This window comes from Notothenia coriiceps, unplaced genomic scaffold, assembly GCF_000735185.1.
Source record: "Notothenia coriiceps isolate Sejong01 unplaced genomic scaffold, NC01 NC01_scaffold00023114, whole genome shotgun sequence".
NCBI lineage: Eukaryota > Metazoa > Chordata > Actinopteri > Perciformes > Nototheniidae > Notothenia > Notothenia coriiceps.
Window position 1 is genome coordinate 32630 of NW_011355815.1, and position 12097 is coordinate 44726.

At 38.5% G+C, this 12097-nt stretch overlaps 2 protein-coding genes across 2 annotated transcripts; both read left to right on the forward strand.

Annotated features, from left to right (window-relative positions):
* The first annotated feature begins 212 nt into the window (after nucleotides 1-212).
* Nucleotides 213-8010, forward strand: LOC104954244 (EGF-like module-containing mucin-like hormone receptor-like 1). Its single transcript, XM_010781321.1, has 19 exons — nucleotides 213-541; nucleotides 2086-2166; nucleotides 2342-2506; nucleotides 2624-2776; nucleotides 2914-3042; nucleotides 3278-3400; nucleotides 3559-3602; nucleotides 3693-3797; nucleotides 4062-4215; nucleotides 4367-4489; nucleotides 4607-4797; nucleotides 4888-5052; nucleotides 5165-5359; nucleotides 5588-5805; nucleotides 5900-5960; nucleotides 6050-6141; nucleotides 6245-6413; nucleotides 6503-6598; nucleotides 7109-8010. The coding sequence occupies exons 1-19, from the start codon at nucleotides 511-513 to the stop codon at nucleotides 7148-7150; spliced, it is 2337 nt and encodes a 778-aa protein (XP_010779623.1). The 5' UTR covers nucleotides 213-510; the 3' UTR covers nucleotides 7151-8010.
* Nucleotides 8011-10765: 2755 nt separating this feature from the next.
* On the forward strand, nucleotides 10766-11994 carry ptger1c (prostaglandin E receptor 1c (subtype EP1)). Its single transcript, XM_010781327.1, has 2 exons — nucleotides 10766-11650; nucleotides 11776-11994. The coding sequence occupies exons 1-2, from the start codon at nucleotides 10766-10768 to the stop codon at nucleotides 11992-11994; spliced, it is 1104 nt and encodes a 367-aa protein (XP_010779629.1).
* The last annotated feature ends 103 nt before the right edge of the window (nucleotides 11995-12097 follow it).

A 12097-nucleotide genomic window follows, 5' to 3' on the forward strand; every position in this document is an offset into this window, starting at 1 on the left:
TTTGCAAAAAACCTGCTAAGCAGCTGTTTCCTCTCACTATCACCCAACCAAAATAGGAGTTACTTTTTGTGAACTATAGTTGCTGTACTCCCCTTCAAACCTCTATGTGTCAGAGGCATGATTCAGAGAGAGAGAGAGAGAGAGAGAGAGAGAGAGAGAGAGAGAGAGAAAAAACCTCCCCAGAAAAAGTAGTCAACTCAGCATGTTACCCCATTAGAAAAGGCAGATGTCATGGAGAGTGAAAAAGGAGAGGTTATGTCTAAGATGAGAGACTAGTGATTCCAGCTGTTTGATTTTTTTGGTATTAACATACAGTATAGCTTTTTTCCTTGTCCATTAAAGGGACTGCTGGATTTCACTTCACATTTTGTCAGTCACAGAAACGAAAGGAGTATTGAGAAGCGAAGAGTAAGAGAGGAAAAAGAGCTGTTGGATCTACATGTAGAAGTTTCCAGTTTTGGATATCTGAACTTTTCTTATAGAGATCTGGACAGTGTTTCCCTTTTCACCATGGCGGGCAGGTGGAACCTCCTGATACTGGGTGAGTCACATCTGTCATCCATTTTCACAATAGTTTGGATGGAAAATCATCTGCTGAGAGAGTTTTAAAATGTTCTGTGCTCCGAACTAACGTTTTACAATGAGTGTTTATCCATGCTTTCTATTGAAATCCAAGATAACATTTCAGACAAAAAACGGATTTCATATGAAACTTATACTATTCAACACACTTTATGCTGTAATTAAATAGTTATTTATGTTAACAATTGCTGCATTTGTTCATAAAGCGTTTACAAATTGGTGTTGAAGAGCTTTACAGGGAAATAAAAAATACAGTCACATGAAAACATAGACAAATCAGGAAATAACTGAAACAACAGACACAGTTGTATTTCAACTTTTAGTTCAATGTTTTATTACTTTGTTTGAGAACTTTCCACCAAGACACAATCTGCCAGCAATTCTCCCTGGCAGAAATTGTAAAAGTGAGAAACTCAAACTCTCCCAGTACTTATTGGAGCCTCTCTTCAGCAGTCAGAGCCTGAAGCCTGAGTGTGTGAAAGAGCCTGAATGACTAAGGAGAAAGGAAAGACGTGTGACGCTTTTCTTCAACAACTTAAATGATCTGGGCCCCACAGCACAAAGGACTTCTGTTCTTCTTCTTATAAGTGATATTTTTACACTATGAGCTCATCGCATAGCAACCACTAGACTTGCTTCACATTCACACAGGAAGAAACCGTGTTGCTATGGTAAACCACAACCTGTGATAATGTCATGATCGCAATTGTGTCAAGCCACATTTTTAGATTAGATGTTCCCTGTCCCAGATATGAATGCAATTCTAATATACATCATAAAATCCCCTGCCAAAGAGAGGGTAAAAAATCAGTTACGGATGTTATTTGTGTGTTTGTGAATTTGATTTAAATTACTTCCTCCTTAAGTTACTTGGAAGTAAGTCTCTGTTCTCTAAAATTGCTAATAACATGCTGTACTTCCCCACTTTCCAATACTATTTACTAGATCTAGCTTTTTTACTGGAAATTATTTTCTTTCAAAGTTCTTCTTTCAGAGGTTTTTCCAAGTACAACATATTTTTTAACCTCTGTTTTACTAGTCCCGCAGTAAACACTTGAGTTCTTGAATAATACAAATAATTATTATTATAAGTTTCCATATGCTGTACATACCACCAATCTGGTGTAATTTAGGCGACTACAGAGAGCTCTGCACAGTCGGAGGATGTGATGCTTTTTTAGAGCTCGTCCCATGCCAGCTGGTGTTTCCTCAAAGGAAGCTGAGTTATCCTGACACCCACGTGTTGAATTTTAGGTTACAAAGTTGTTGAGAAATCTGAGGAAATGAGAGTATAAATTAGGAAATAAACCTTTTTTGCAGTGCTGCTTTAAAAGTGACAACATTTCTGGGGTCAAAGTGGTCATTGGTGTCACCATACTATACGGAAATATTGAGAGATTATCATTTTTCAAGGAGTGCAGATTAAGCATGAGTAGCAGATGTTCCATAAATGCTCAGAAGGGTGTGAACTTGTACACTGACAGTCACCTATTCTCATTTCAGCTCTGAACCTCTCCATCGTCATCGTCCTGTCAGAAACGGAATGCCCTGACGGATTTTATTTGTCCAGAAGAAGATGCTTTGGTATAAAAAACAAACTTCTTTGAACACATAACTCACTATGTATAATAGTAAATGATTTATAATATTATGTATAAGAAATGCATTTTATATGTATGACCACTTACACTTTTTTCTTAGGATAAAACGTATCTTGTTTGCATCAATCCTCTTTTCCATTCATGTTTCCTTAATAAAGATAACAATGAATGTGAGGTTGATGAGGACAATTCTGAAGGGCTATGTGGAAATGATGCAGTCTGTCACAACACGATTGGCAGCTTCTACTGCAGTTGTGAGGATGGTTTCAGATCCACATCAGGGGCTGCAAATTTCTCCGCAGCAACATCTGTCAAATGTGAAGGTAAGTAATCATGTAGGTTCAATCGAGCATAGCAGACACTCACTTTCAAATGTAACTGAAGTTTTACTGATGCAGTCATGTACCTAAAAAAGTCCTGTATGCAATTTTTACTTTAAGATATCAATGAGTGTTTTGAAGACGGAGGCCTCTGTGGACCTAATGCCTCATGTTTTAACACAATCCCACAATATTCCTGCATTTGTGAGCCTGGATTCATTTCCACTGCTGGAGTGGAAAGTTTTCATAACGGTGACAACATTACATGTAGAGGTAAGATGAGTGTCAGTAAGCTACCCTCACATAAAGATAATACTGTGGGTTATATATATAACTGTTCTCTTATGTGTTTGAGGTGAAAACACATTGGTGATCCCACATCTTTTCTTGTCTCGTTCCTGCACACATAGATATTGATGAATGTCAAGAGGAAAATGTTTGTGTTCAGAATGCAACATGCATCAACACACAAGGCAGTTTTACCTGTGTCTGCAATGCTGGCTTTAAACTGAAATCTGGTCATCAGGAGCAATGTGAAGGTAAGAGCTGTGACATACTGCAAACATACCATTTTAAAATCCAGTAATGAGTCTCATTGTCCCACAAACATGGAACCAACATTTAAAGTAATGTTCAATTATTGATTTTGTTTATTGTTTGTTTTTTATTGTTTTTGACATGGACGTTCAGGTGGACCAGGATATTAATGTTCCATTAGAATTGACTAAAACAAAGTGCAAAAATGTTCCTCTCCCTTGTTTGTCTCCATTTTAGACATATGTATGATTAGCACGACAATCTGTGGAAATGGAACCTGCCATCATGGAGCCAGCGGGCATTACTGTACATGCCATGCAGGTTTCACTAACTATGGCCACAAAGGGTCTCGCTGTACTGGTAAGAACACAGCAGCTCTCATGTATTTCAACATCCATCACATAACTGGTGTTTGCTCAGTAAATATATAAAAATAACATTTTCCTTAGTATAGGCATTCTCAATGCTATAGTCATCAGCAAACGCATTTCATGAAGCAAAACTTCCTGTTTCCTCAGAGTTAAACTGTGATGTATTCAACGATAAGATCAGTCTGACAGAGGTAACATCTGTTTTTATCACAGTTCCACTTGTATTTTTAAGGTCTATTTCCTGATACTATTGTTTAATTCTGCCAAAATTGCTTTCACAGGAATTTCTTGTTGCACATGATCTCGTGATGCAGTTAAAAAAAAGCTGTCTGGAACTTACAGTGAGTGAAAATCCAAAAGAACTGGATGGAGAGGAAATACTCAAGGTATATTTCTGAGCATTTATAAATTGACATACAATTTGACAATGCAAAAAAAGTATTTCGTTCTGCAGAAAGAACGGAAACAGGAAGTTCTGCACCCGTTGAAGCCCTGTCACATGGGCTTCAGATGTCTGTGCTATGTAGACTGTTTATGTTGATCTGAGTTGGTGTGCAGCCTGAAAGTCTGGCTCGAACCGACTCTGTCTCCTGTTTCTCCCCGCACACACTAATGTTGCTTCCTCTACCCCTCCTCTCCTGTGGCTGCAGCAACTGTTGTCTCTGATTGACAACCTCTTGTCCGGTAGAGCCTTCAAAGATAACAGGAAAGTCTCCATCTTTTTGACCATCGTGGAGGAAACTCTGAGGCTCATAGGACCTTTCATTAAGGCCCCTTGGACAGCAATAACCTCCACTCACACAGGTACAAAGAAAACTCCATTAGGTTGACATATTTTCTGATGCCGTGTATTTCAACAGCTGGTAGATTTATTTTGTGCTCAAGTCAACTACCGTATTCAACAGACAGTTGCAATGCATGTTCATAAACAATGTTATAATCCATCTGGATCCAGATTTGAAGCTGCTGGTAAAAAAGGGGGATGACTTTCCCCAGGGAACCAAGACTTTCTCATCCAAGGGAGCTCATCTGAATATATCATTGAAAACAGCTGCTGGAGAGCCCTCCTATTACCCTGGTAATCATCATGCATATGATTAACAGAAATGTAACCACTTGTATCAAGTTGTAGATAACTTATGTAATGTGATGAATAACCACCTAATCCAGTTTAATCCTTTTATGCTTCTGAAAGGCTTTACAACAGTGTCATCTCTGAGCTATACAAACCTGGAAGACTCTGCAGATGGTTTCTTTAGCGGAATGAAACGTCAAGAGGAACAAAGCTATAAGATCAACTCCAAAGTCGTGACGGTCACTGTCAGTAACAGAAACACAAGCCACCTCAAAGAGCCTGTCATATTGACTTTCGATCATCTCAAACAGGTAGAAACTAGTTCGCCAATAAGGATGATGATTAATTCTTGCATGAAAATATTGTTTCTACAACAGTCATTAATCTACTTTGATTCACAGTCAAATGAATCGAGCCACACCTGTGTGTTCTGGGATTCTTCAAAAGAAGGAGGGTCATGGTCTGCTCGTGGCTGCAGTGTGCTGACGTCCAACCCTAATTACACCGTGTGCTCCTGCAACCATCTGAGCAGCTTTGCTGTGCTCATGGCACTTCATGAAATAGAGGTTAGCACTCTCATGTTACAAAGCAAATCATGATGGCTATTATTCAGAGTCTACAAATGAAACATCAATCCATGTCTGTGTACTGTAATGTCTTCTCCGTCTCTCCCAACAGGACACGTTTCAGTTGCAGCTGATCACCTGGGTGGGCCTGTCCCTTTCACTTATTTGCCTGTTTATCTGCATCCTGACCTTTTCACTGATCCGCTCCATCAAAAGCCCAAGAACCACCATCCACCTGCACCTCTGCATCAGCCTCTTTATTGCCAACCTTATCTTCCTTGCAGGCATCTCTCGTACTGAGAACCGGGTAAATACAAACAAAATAACAGCTTGTACTGTCAAGGTGGGTGCAGTAACATTTCTGATACCTTCGAAAACAGCAGAGTGATATACACATAACAGCACAGCTATTGAAGGATTTATGTGGATACTGATCGCCAAGAAGTTTCTGCACTTTTTTCCTCCCCATTTCTCAGCATCCTATATGTCCTTTTTTCGTTGCTGTCATCATGATCTTCATCTCCTTCTGCATCAGGTTGGCTGTGCAGTGGTAGCAGGGCTGCTGCATTTCTTCTTCCTGGCAGCATTCTGCTGGATGTGTCTGGAGGGCATACAACTCTTCAGAATGGTGGTCCTGGTTTTCAACACCAGCTTTAAAACCCTCTACATGATGGCAGGGGGTTATGGAGTCCCAGCCGTTATTGTCGCTGTCTCTGCCTTAGCTAATGCCAAGGGATATGGTACCAAGAGACAGTAAGTTCCCTCCACTTGTTTGATTTTTTATGTATTCCCGAATACCAGGTTATGTTGACAACTCTGCTAAATAAACTCTCATTACTAATTGCAGCTGTTGGTTAAACCTGGAACTCATTTGGAGTTTCTTTGGTCCTGCCTGCTTCATCATTGTTGTAAGTAGAATTATTGAGTTGAAAGATGTCCTTAAAATTGACAAAGGGCTTCTTTTAAAAAATTAACGTTGTTATTTGTTGCTTTTCAGGTAAACATTTTCTTCTTTCTCATCACTGTGTGGAAGTTGGCGCAGAAGTTCTCAAGTTTAAACCCTGACTTAGACAATCTGCAGAAAATAAAGTGAGTGTCTGTGTGTATAAATATGGTAACATTTATTTGACATATATATTTGGAACAAAGTGCCCCAGATTTGAACCGTGTGTATCTTTGTTGCCTCCTGCAGGGTGTTCATCATCACTGCAGTAGCTCAGCTGACACTTTTGGGCACCATGTGGATCTTTGGTTGTTTCCAATTTGAGAGGGCGCCAATAGTCATATCATACCTGTTCACCATCTTTAGCAGCTTTCAGGGGGTTTTGCTCTTTGTCATGCACTGTCTGCTTTCAAAACAGGTTTGTCAAGCCTCCTCCTCTCAGAAATCGAAAAAGCAGGCTCTGCTGGTTTTTCTGGTGTCAAAATTTGATTTGTATTCTAATTTTAGGTGAGGGAAGAATATGGAAAGATCCTGTCCATGTGCTGTGCACCTGGAAAGAAGAGTTACTCTGACTTAAACTCCTCACACACCAGCAAAGCTCGTGTAAGTAGTTAGTAATATTTTATTTCAGTGTGTCTCATTTACGTAGTATCCAGAATTTTGCAGTACAAACTTAGTAATTTTAACACAATGAGCAACATAGAAATGTTCATGTATGTGATAGTAAAGTTTGATTTCTACTTAAAGTTTATTTTAATAAAACACACAATCTAAAAAGAAAGAAGTTCTGGAAAATAGTTGTACCATTTGATAAATAACCTTAATTGCTCGCGAGGCAACCGTAAAATTAAGTCAAACATTTGCATACGTGTGGACAGCATAGTTCAACATTTGTTCTGTAATTAGATTGCTTGGGAGACTTAATTTAGTTAAATCACCGGAAGGTTACTTGGAAAGCTTCCTAAAGGCAAACAGTATTTTCCCATGGTTTGAAGATGACATGGTATTTAAGGTAACATGAAGGGTGTCAGAACAGAGCTGTCCTGATAAAAAAAGAATATATACTGAAATGTCTGTTGTGACTCATCGGCATGTCTTTTTCCCGTTACTCAGGCATCCAAGAGCACCCAGGACACGGGGGAGTCTCGCATCTGAGGAGTTAACAAGTCTGATTTATTTAAAGAAGACAGCCATCTTAGATGTATAGCTTACTTTTGCCCTGACACGTGTAGTCAATGCACCAGCTTCATTGCAAAATGATGTAAATGCTTCTTTACATTTTCATGACTTTTTTTTCTTTTTGTTATTGAGTGGGTATTTGCATTTTAAGCTATTAAAAAAGGAAAACGTTGACTAATTTATTTATTACAAATTAAGAAATAAGAAATTACATTCGACAGTCATAGAATTAAAAAAACTGGATGTTTTGATATTCAAACAGCACTTTTAAGAGAGAATTGTTGAAAATTGTTTGAGAAAAATAATCTAAAAGTTATTTTAAAATGTTATCACTGCTAAAGAATTTACAAAATATTATCGATAGATATTTTGATCAACACCTGTTTTATCAGGTATATGTTGTATGGTACTTTATGCAACATGCAAAGACAATCTAAAAGATATTTCTAAGACAAGCACTTTTTACTGTGGAACTTATTATCTGAATATGACCACCACAAAGAAGGACGAATATTAGATTTTTAATGTATTTTTTGTGTATATATTGCTACCAAATTTAGTATTTATAGTAAGTTACTGTATTTTATGCTCCATTTAGCGTGCTTTTACATATTAAATGTCAACATTTTTATTTACTTAGTTCCAAAACCTGAATGTTCAGAGATAATTTATGTATTTTTGTGTTTTACAAAGTCATTTTCGTTTTAAGCACTGGCTTTAGCAGCGAGTTCTGATAGGTAAAAAAAGATGCAATGCAAAAAAACTCATATGTAGGCATGACTGGCCTTGAATCATTTGATGTAAAATATACAATAAAGATTTTGTGAACAAATAAAGGATTTCTTTAAAGTTTTATCAAGCAAGATTACAAATAGTAACAAGATATCAACAAAATAAGAGCCATCCTTTATTCATATCTTCTGACACTTTTACGTTTGCCAACTGCATTTGACTTGACTTGCACATACCGAGGAAATAGAAGATTATCTCCTCTTCCTTCCTGTTTGTGTGGAATACAGACAGGATGTTCTCAACAACAACAACAACAACAAGTCTGAAATCTCCAAATTGATACTTGAATATTAATGCGCAAACCTTAAGTGTACTCCTGAAAGAAGTATTTTGCTGTTAGTTTCAATGTAAAACAGATGAATCCCTCTTTAAACATCACAAATCTTGGTACTGATGCACGTGATGCACAAGTATACCAGAAACCCTTGAGGCACCTAATCACCATCATGCTCTTTCGATCTCCTTTGATGTCCTTCGTTGTGCCTACTCTCTGTTTATGTGACAGACGATGGGTGATAATCATCATTGAGTAACAAACTCAAATTTCTTTCTGCTTTGAGGGAAATACATTTGTCATTGCGAATTTGAGAAAGTAAATAAGAACATTTTCGTAATAGCTGACTTTTGTAACTGTTGAATTATTCAGCTTGAACTGAATCAATACTACCAAAAGTAATGACTGAGATCCCCCCTGGTTCAAACGATAAGCAGAGAAGATGAATAGATGCAAGGACTACATCCAGGGAGGGAAAGAGGATGGATAATGCAGATCCGGTATGGAGATAAAATAGCTGCCACGTCTCTGGAGAGGGAGAAAGTCTGACCAGAGAGAAAGGGAATCTATCAGAGAGGCAAGGGAAAGAAAGGGAGGAGAACGAGAGCAAATGATTGTGAACAATAATGATTACGGAACATAGTAAATTATGCAGATCTGTGGACAAGAGAAATACGTTTGTCGTCTCTCATCCAGTGTTCAGTTGGAGTCACTTGAAGGTAAGTTTGATTTATAATTCATAACCATTTCTTGGTGATTTACCTCATAGATAACACACTTATATTATATTCTTCTCAGGTGCAAATTACTCTCAAGAACGGTGAATGTTTAGGAAATCCGGGATTTCTCCCTGATTTAAAGTCAATCCACTTTTACTGTGAGTAGGTGGGATTCAGACATCCGTATTTACATATTTGAGAGATGGACAATGCATAAAGGGCACTACCCCATTGTCCTGTAATTTCCTTTATTATAGCTTGGATGTTAATACATGTTTTGTCTTGTTTAAAGAGCACAGTAAAAGAAGAATAACAAAATATTCTGTCTTTATGATAAAGAAAAGATATCCATTTGAATAATATCATGTTCAACACGACAGCTTTGTTTTGTTGCACTCACTGCCAAACCCCAACAACAGAAATAACAGAAAGGAATGCAAGAACCTTTGAAGGTCTGTAAACTTAATAGATGATGCGGAGGTTTATGTAAACAGCAGATTACGGATTCTGTTCGCTGTGCTGTGTTTGCGAAAGATAGAAGAATTTCTATCTATTCTTTTGCTGTGCCTCTGTGAAAAGGCTATGTCTGGAGAGTGAGAATCTATTAACCGGTTACAAATATCAAGCTAAGTGTCTGATGCCTGATGTATCAGGATGAAAATCGCTAATGCGCGTTGGAACATTCTGCAGGTTAAAGTTGAATGAGATCAAAATTAAGGCAAAACAAGACTTTTCAACAAGGATTGCAGTTTAAAATAAACCACACCTCTAGTTTCTCTTTAGGTTTGATTTAAAGCATTGTAATTGGTGACTAGCTCTAATAATGTGGGTGTGATCCTGTGTTATTGTGTAGCATATTCCAAATTTGAAACCCAAAACCTCTATTCCCAGCCTAGGCAATCCGATGCAGTCTGATGACATTATGACAGTTCAGCCGAAATGAAAACTGGGAATAATAAGTTAAGGAACCAACTAAGCAACTGGCTGTGGAAGAGTGGCAAAGATAACAATTAGCCAGGTAGGATTATAGCAGGTGAGCAATTTGAGCAGTGGAAACAAATGTGTTGAACTTTTTGTGAAACAGCATACAGATGAGAAATTAAACTACACACATAAAATCAGCAGAAATAACATAAGTTCCCTATATTTCCACACTATAAATGACAGGAAAGTTTAGTAAATGTTGATCATTCTCTCCTCAGGGCAATTGGCATAGTTTGTTCTGTATTCGAGGCCTATGTTGTGTGTCTCGTTACAAATCTGTCCACCGTCTGTGACTGTCAACAGTTATGAAGAAATAATCACCCTGCACAATTCTAAAAATATCCTACAAATATGACACATTGCCATAAACACGATCCCTTATATTGATGTTTTTTTTCTGCATCTTCCATGTTGTGGTTTGAATTTGTTAGAATTTGTGAGAATCCATCAATGTATAAGCAAACACTTCAATCTGCATGTGCTTGCACAGAAAAAAAAGTTCAGGCTGTGTTTCATCCATTCCTCTTTATTATTTCCTTTGCAGTAGCTTCTCTTCTTATTATGGTCTAAATCTTTAGTGTCACTGGCAGACCATATTTATTTGAGTAGCTCAGAGAAGAATGTAGCATTCACTCGTACACAACTTTGAATTTAAGATCTCTCCTGTCTATGAATAACTCGAGACACATTTTAAAAGCAGAAAAGATTATATAAAAACCTTTCCTGAAACTATCACTCACTGCCTTTGTTTGAATTATTGGAAGCATTTATACTTTGCCTGCAATTTTTCCATAGGTAACACTGAAGATGAGAACAGCGTCTATGACTACATTTTCTACCTCTACGCCATCCATCCTTCTGCAGAACCTGAAGATGAACTCCTCTGAGCAGCCGGGTCCCTGGCTGAACAGCAGCACCTTGCTACCTATGAAATCGTCAAGTTTGGGGGTGTCCTGCTTCACTATGACATTTGGCGCCATCTCCAACCTCACAGCTCTGGGCATCCTGGCTAAGTCCCGTGTCCGATTCCGCCGCCCATCCAAATCCCCATTTCTGCTTCTCACAGTAGCTTTGCTTCTGGCTGATCTTGCAGGTCATGTTATCCCGGGCGCATTTGCTTTGTATCTGCACATGGATCAGATTAATCAAATGAAGGCCGTGAAGCCCACCAAAGTATTCTGCCAAATATTTGGGGCCAGCATGGTCTTTTTTGGCTTATGCCCTTTACTGTTGGGTTTTGCCATGGCAGTAGAGCGCTGTGTGGCCATCACCCGGCCCTTTTTCCACGCTGCTATGGTCACATTGGGTCATGTGTGGCGAGTTGTGTTATTGCTGTCCTCTCTTGCATTTGTGCTGGCAGTTCTACCTTTATTTGAGGTGGGCACCTACACTACCCAGTTTCCTGGTACATGGTGTTTCTTACCTATCCATGGTCCAAAGTCTACAGCCGACACCAATTTGGTTCTGGCCTTCTCCTGTTTGGGTCTTACCGCGCTTACTTTTTCCCTACTCTGCAACATCCTGAGTGGTCTGGCATTGCTGCAAGCCAGAAAGAAGTCCCACAATGTAAATACAAAATCAGCAGCTCGCTACACTCGTCGTGCATCATCCACATCTTCCACCTTTTCTCGTTCGTTGAATGTGGAGATGATGGTGCAACTGGCAGTAATCACTGTGGTTTCCTGTGTATGTTGGAGCCCCTTTCTTGTAAGTAGTACTCTTTTAGATTGTATAATTTGTTTCCAGAACCATTATACATTGGTCCGGTGTTTTTAAGAATATTGTTAATGATAATGCAATAGTCTGACTGATTTGTGTATCTTTCCAAATAGATCCATATTCTTGTGAAGCAGTTCAAACAAAGAACCTCAACCCAAGAGAAAGATGGTTTCATTCTTCTGGGCTTACGTATGGCATCCTGGAATCAAATCTTGGACCCTTGGGTTTACATTTTACTGAGGAAAGCAGTGCTTATTAGAGTTTGCTGTGCCAAAGTGACAGAAAATAGGTCCTCTGCAGACTCACACAGACAAGCCTTCATGCTGCAATGAGCATTTTGCTCTAACAAAAATAAATGATCTTTTCTTGTGTGTGGTGAAAAATATACGACTTGCTGTGTTTTTTCTTTCTAAAAGGCTTTGTGAGGTCAATATT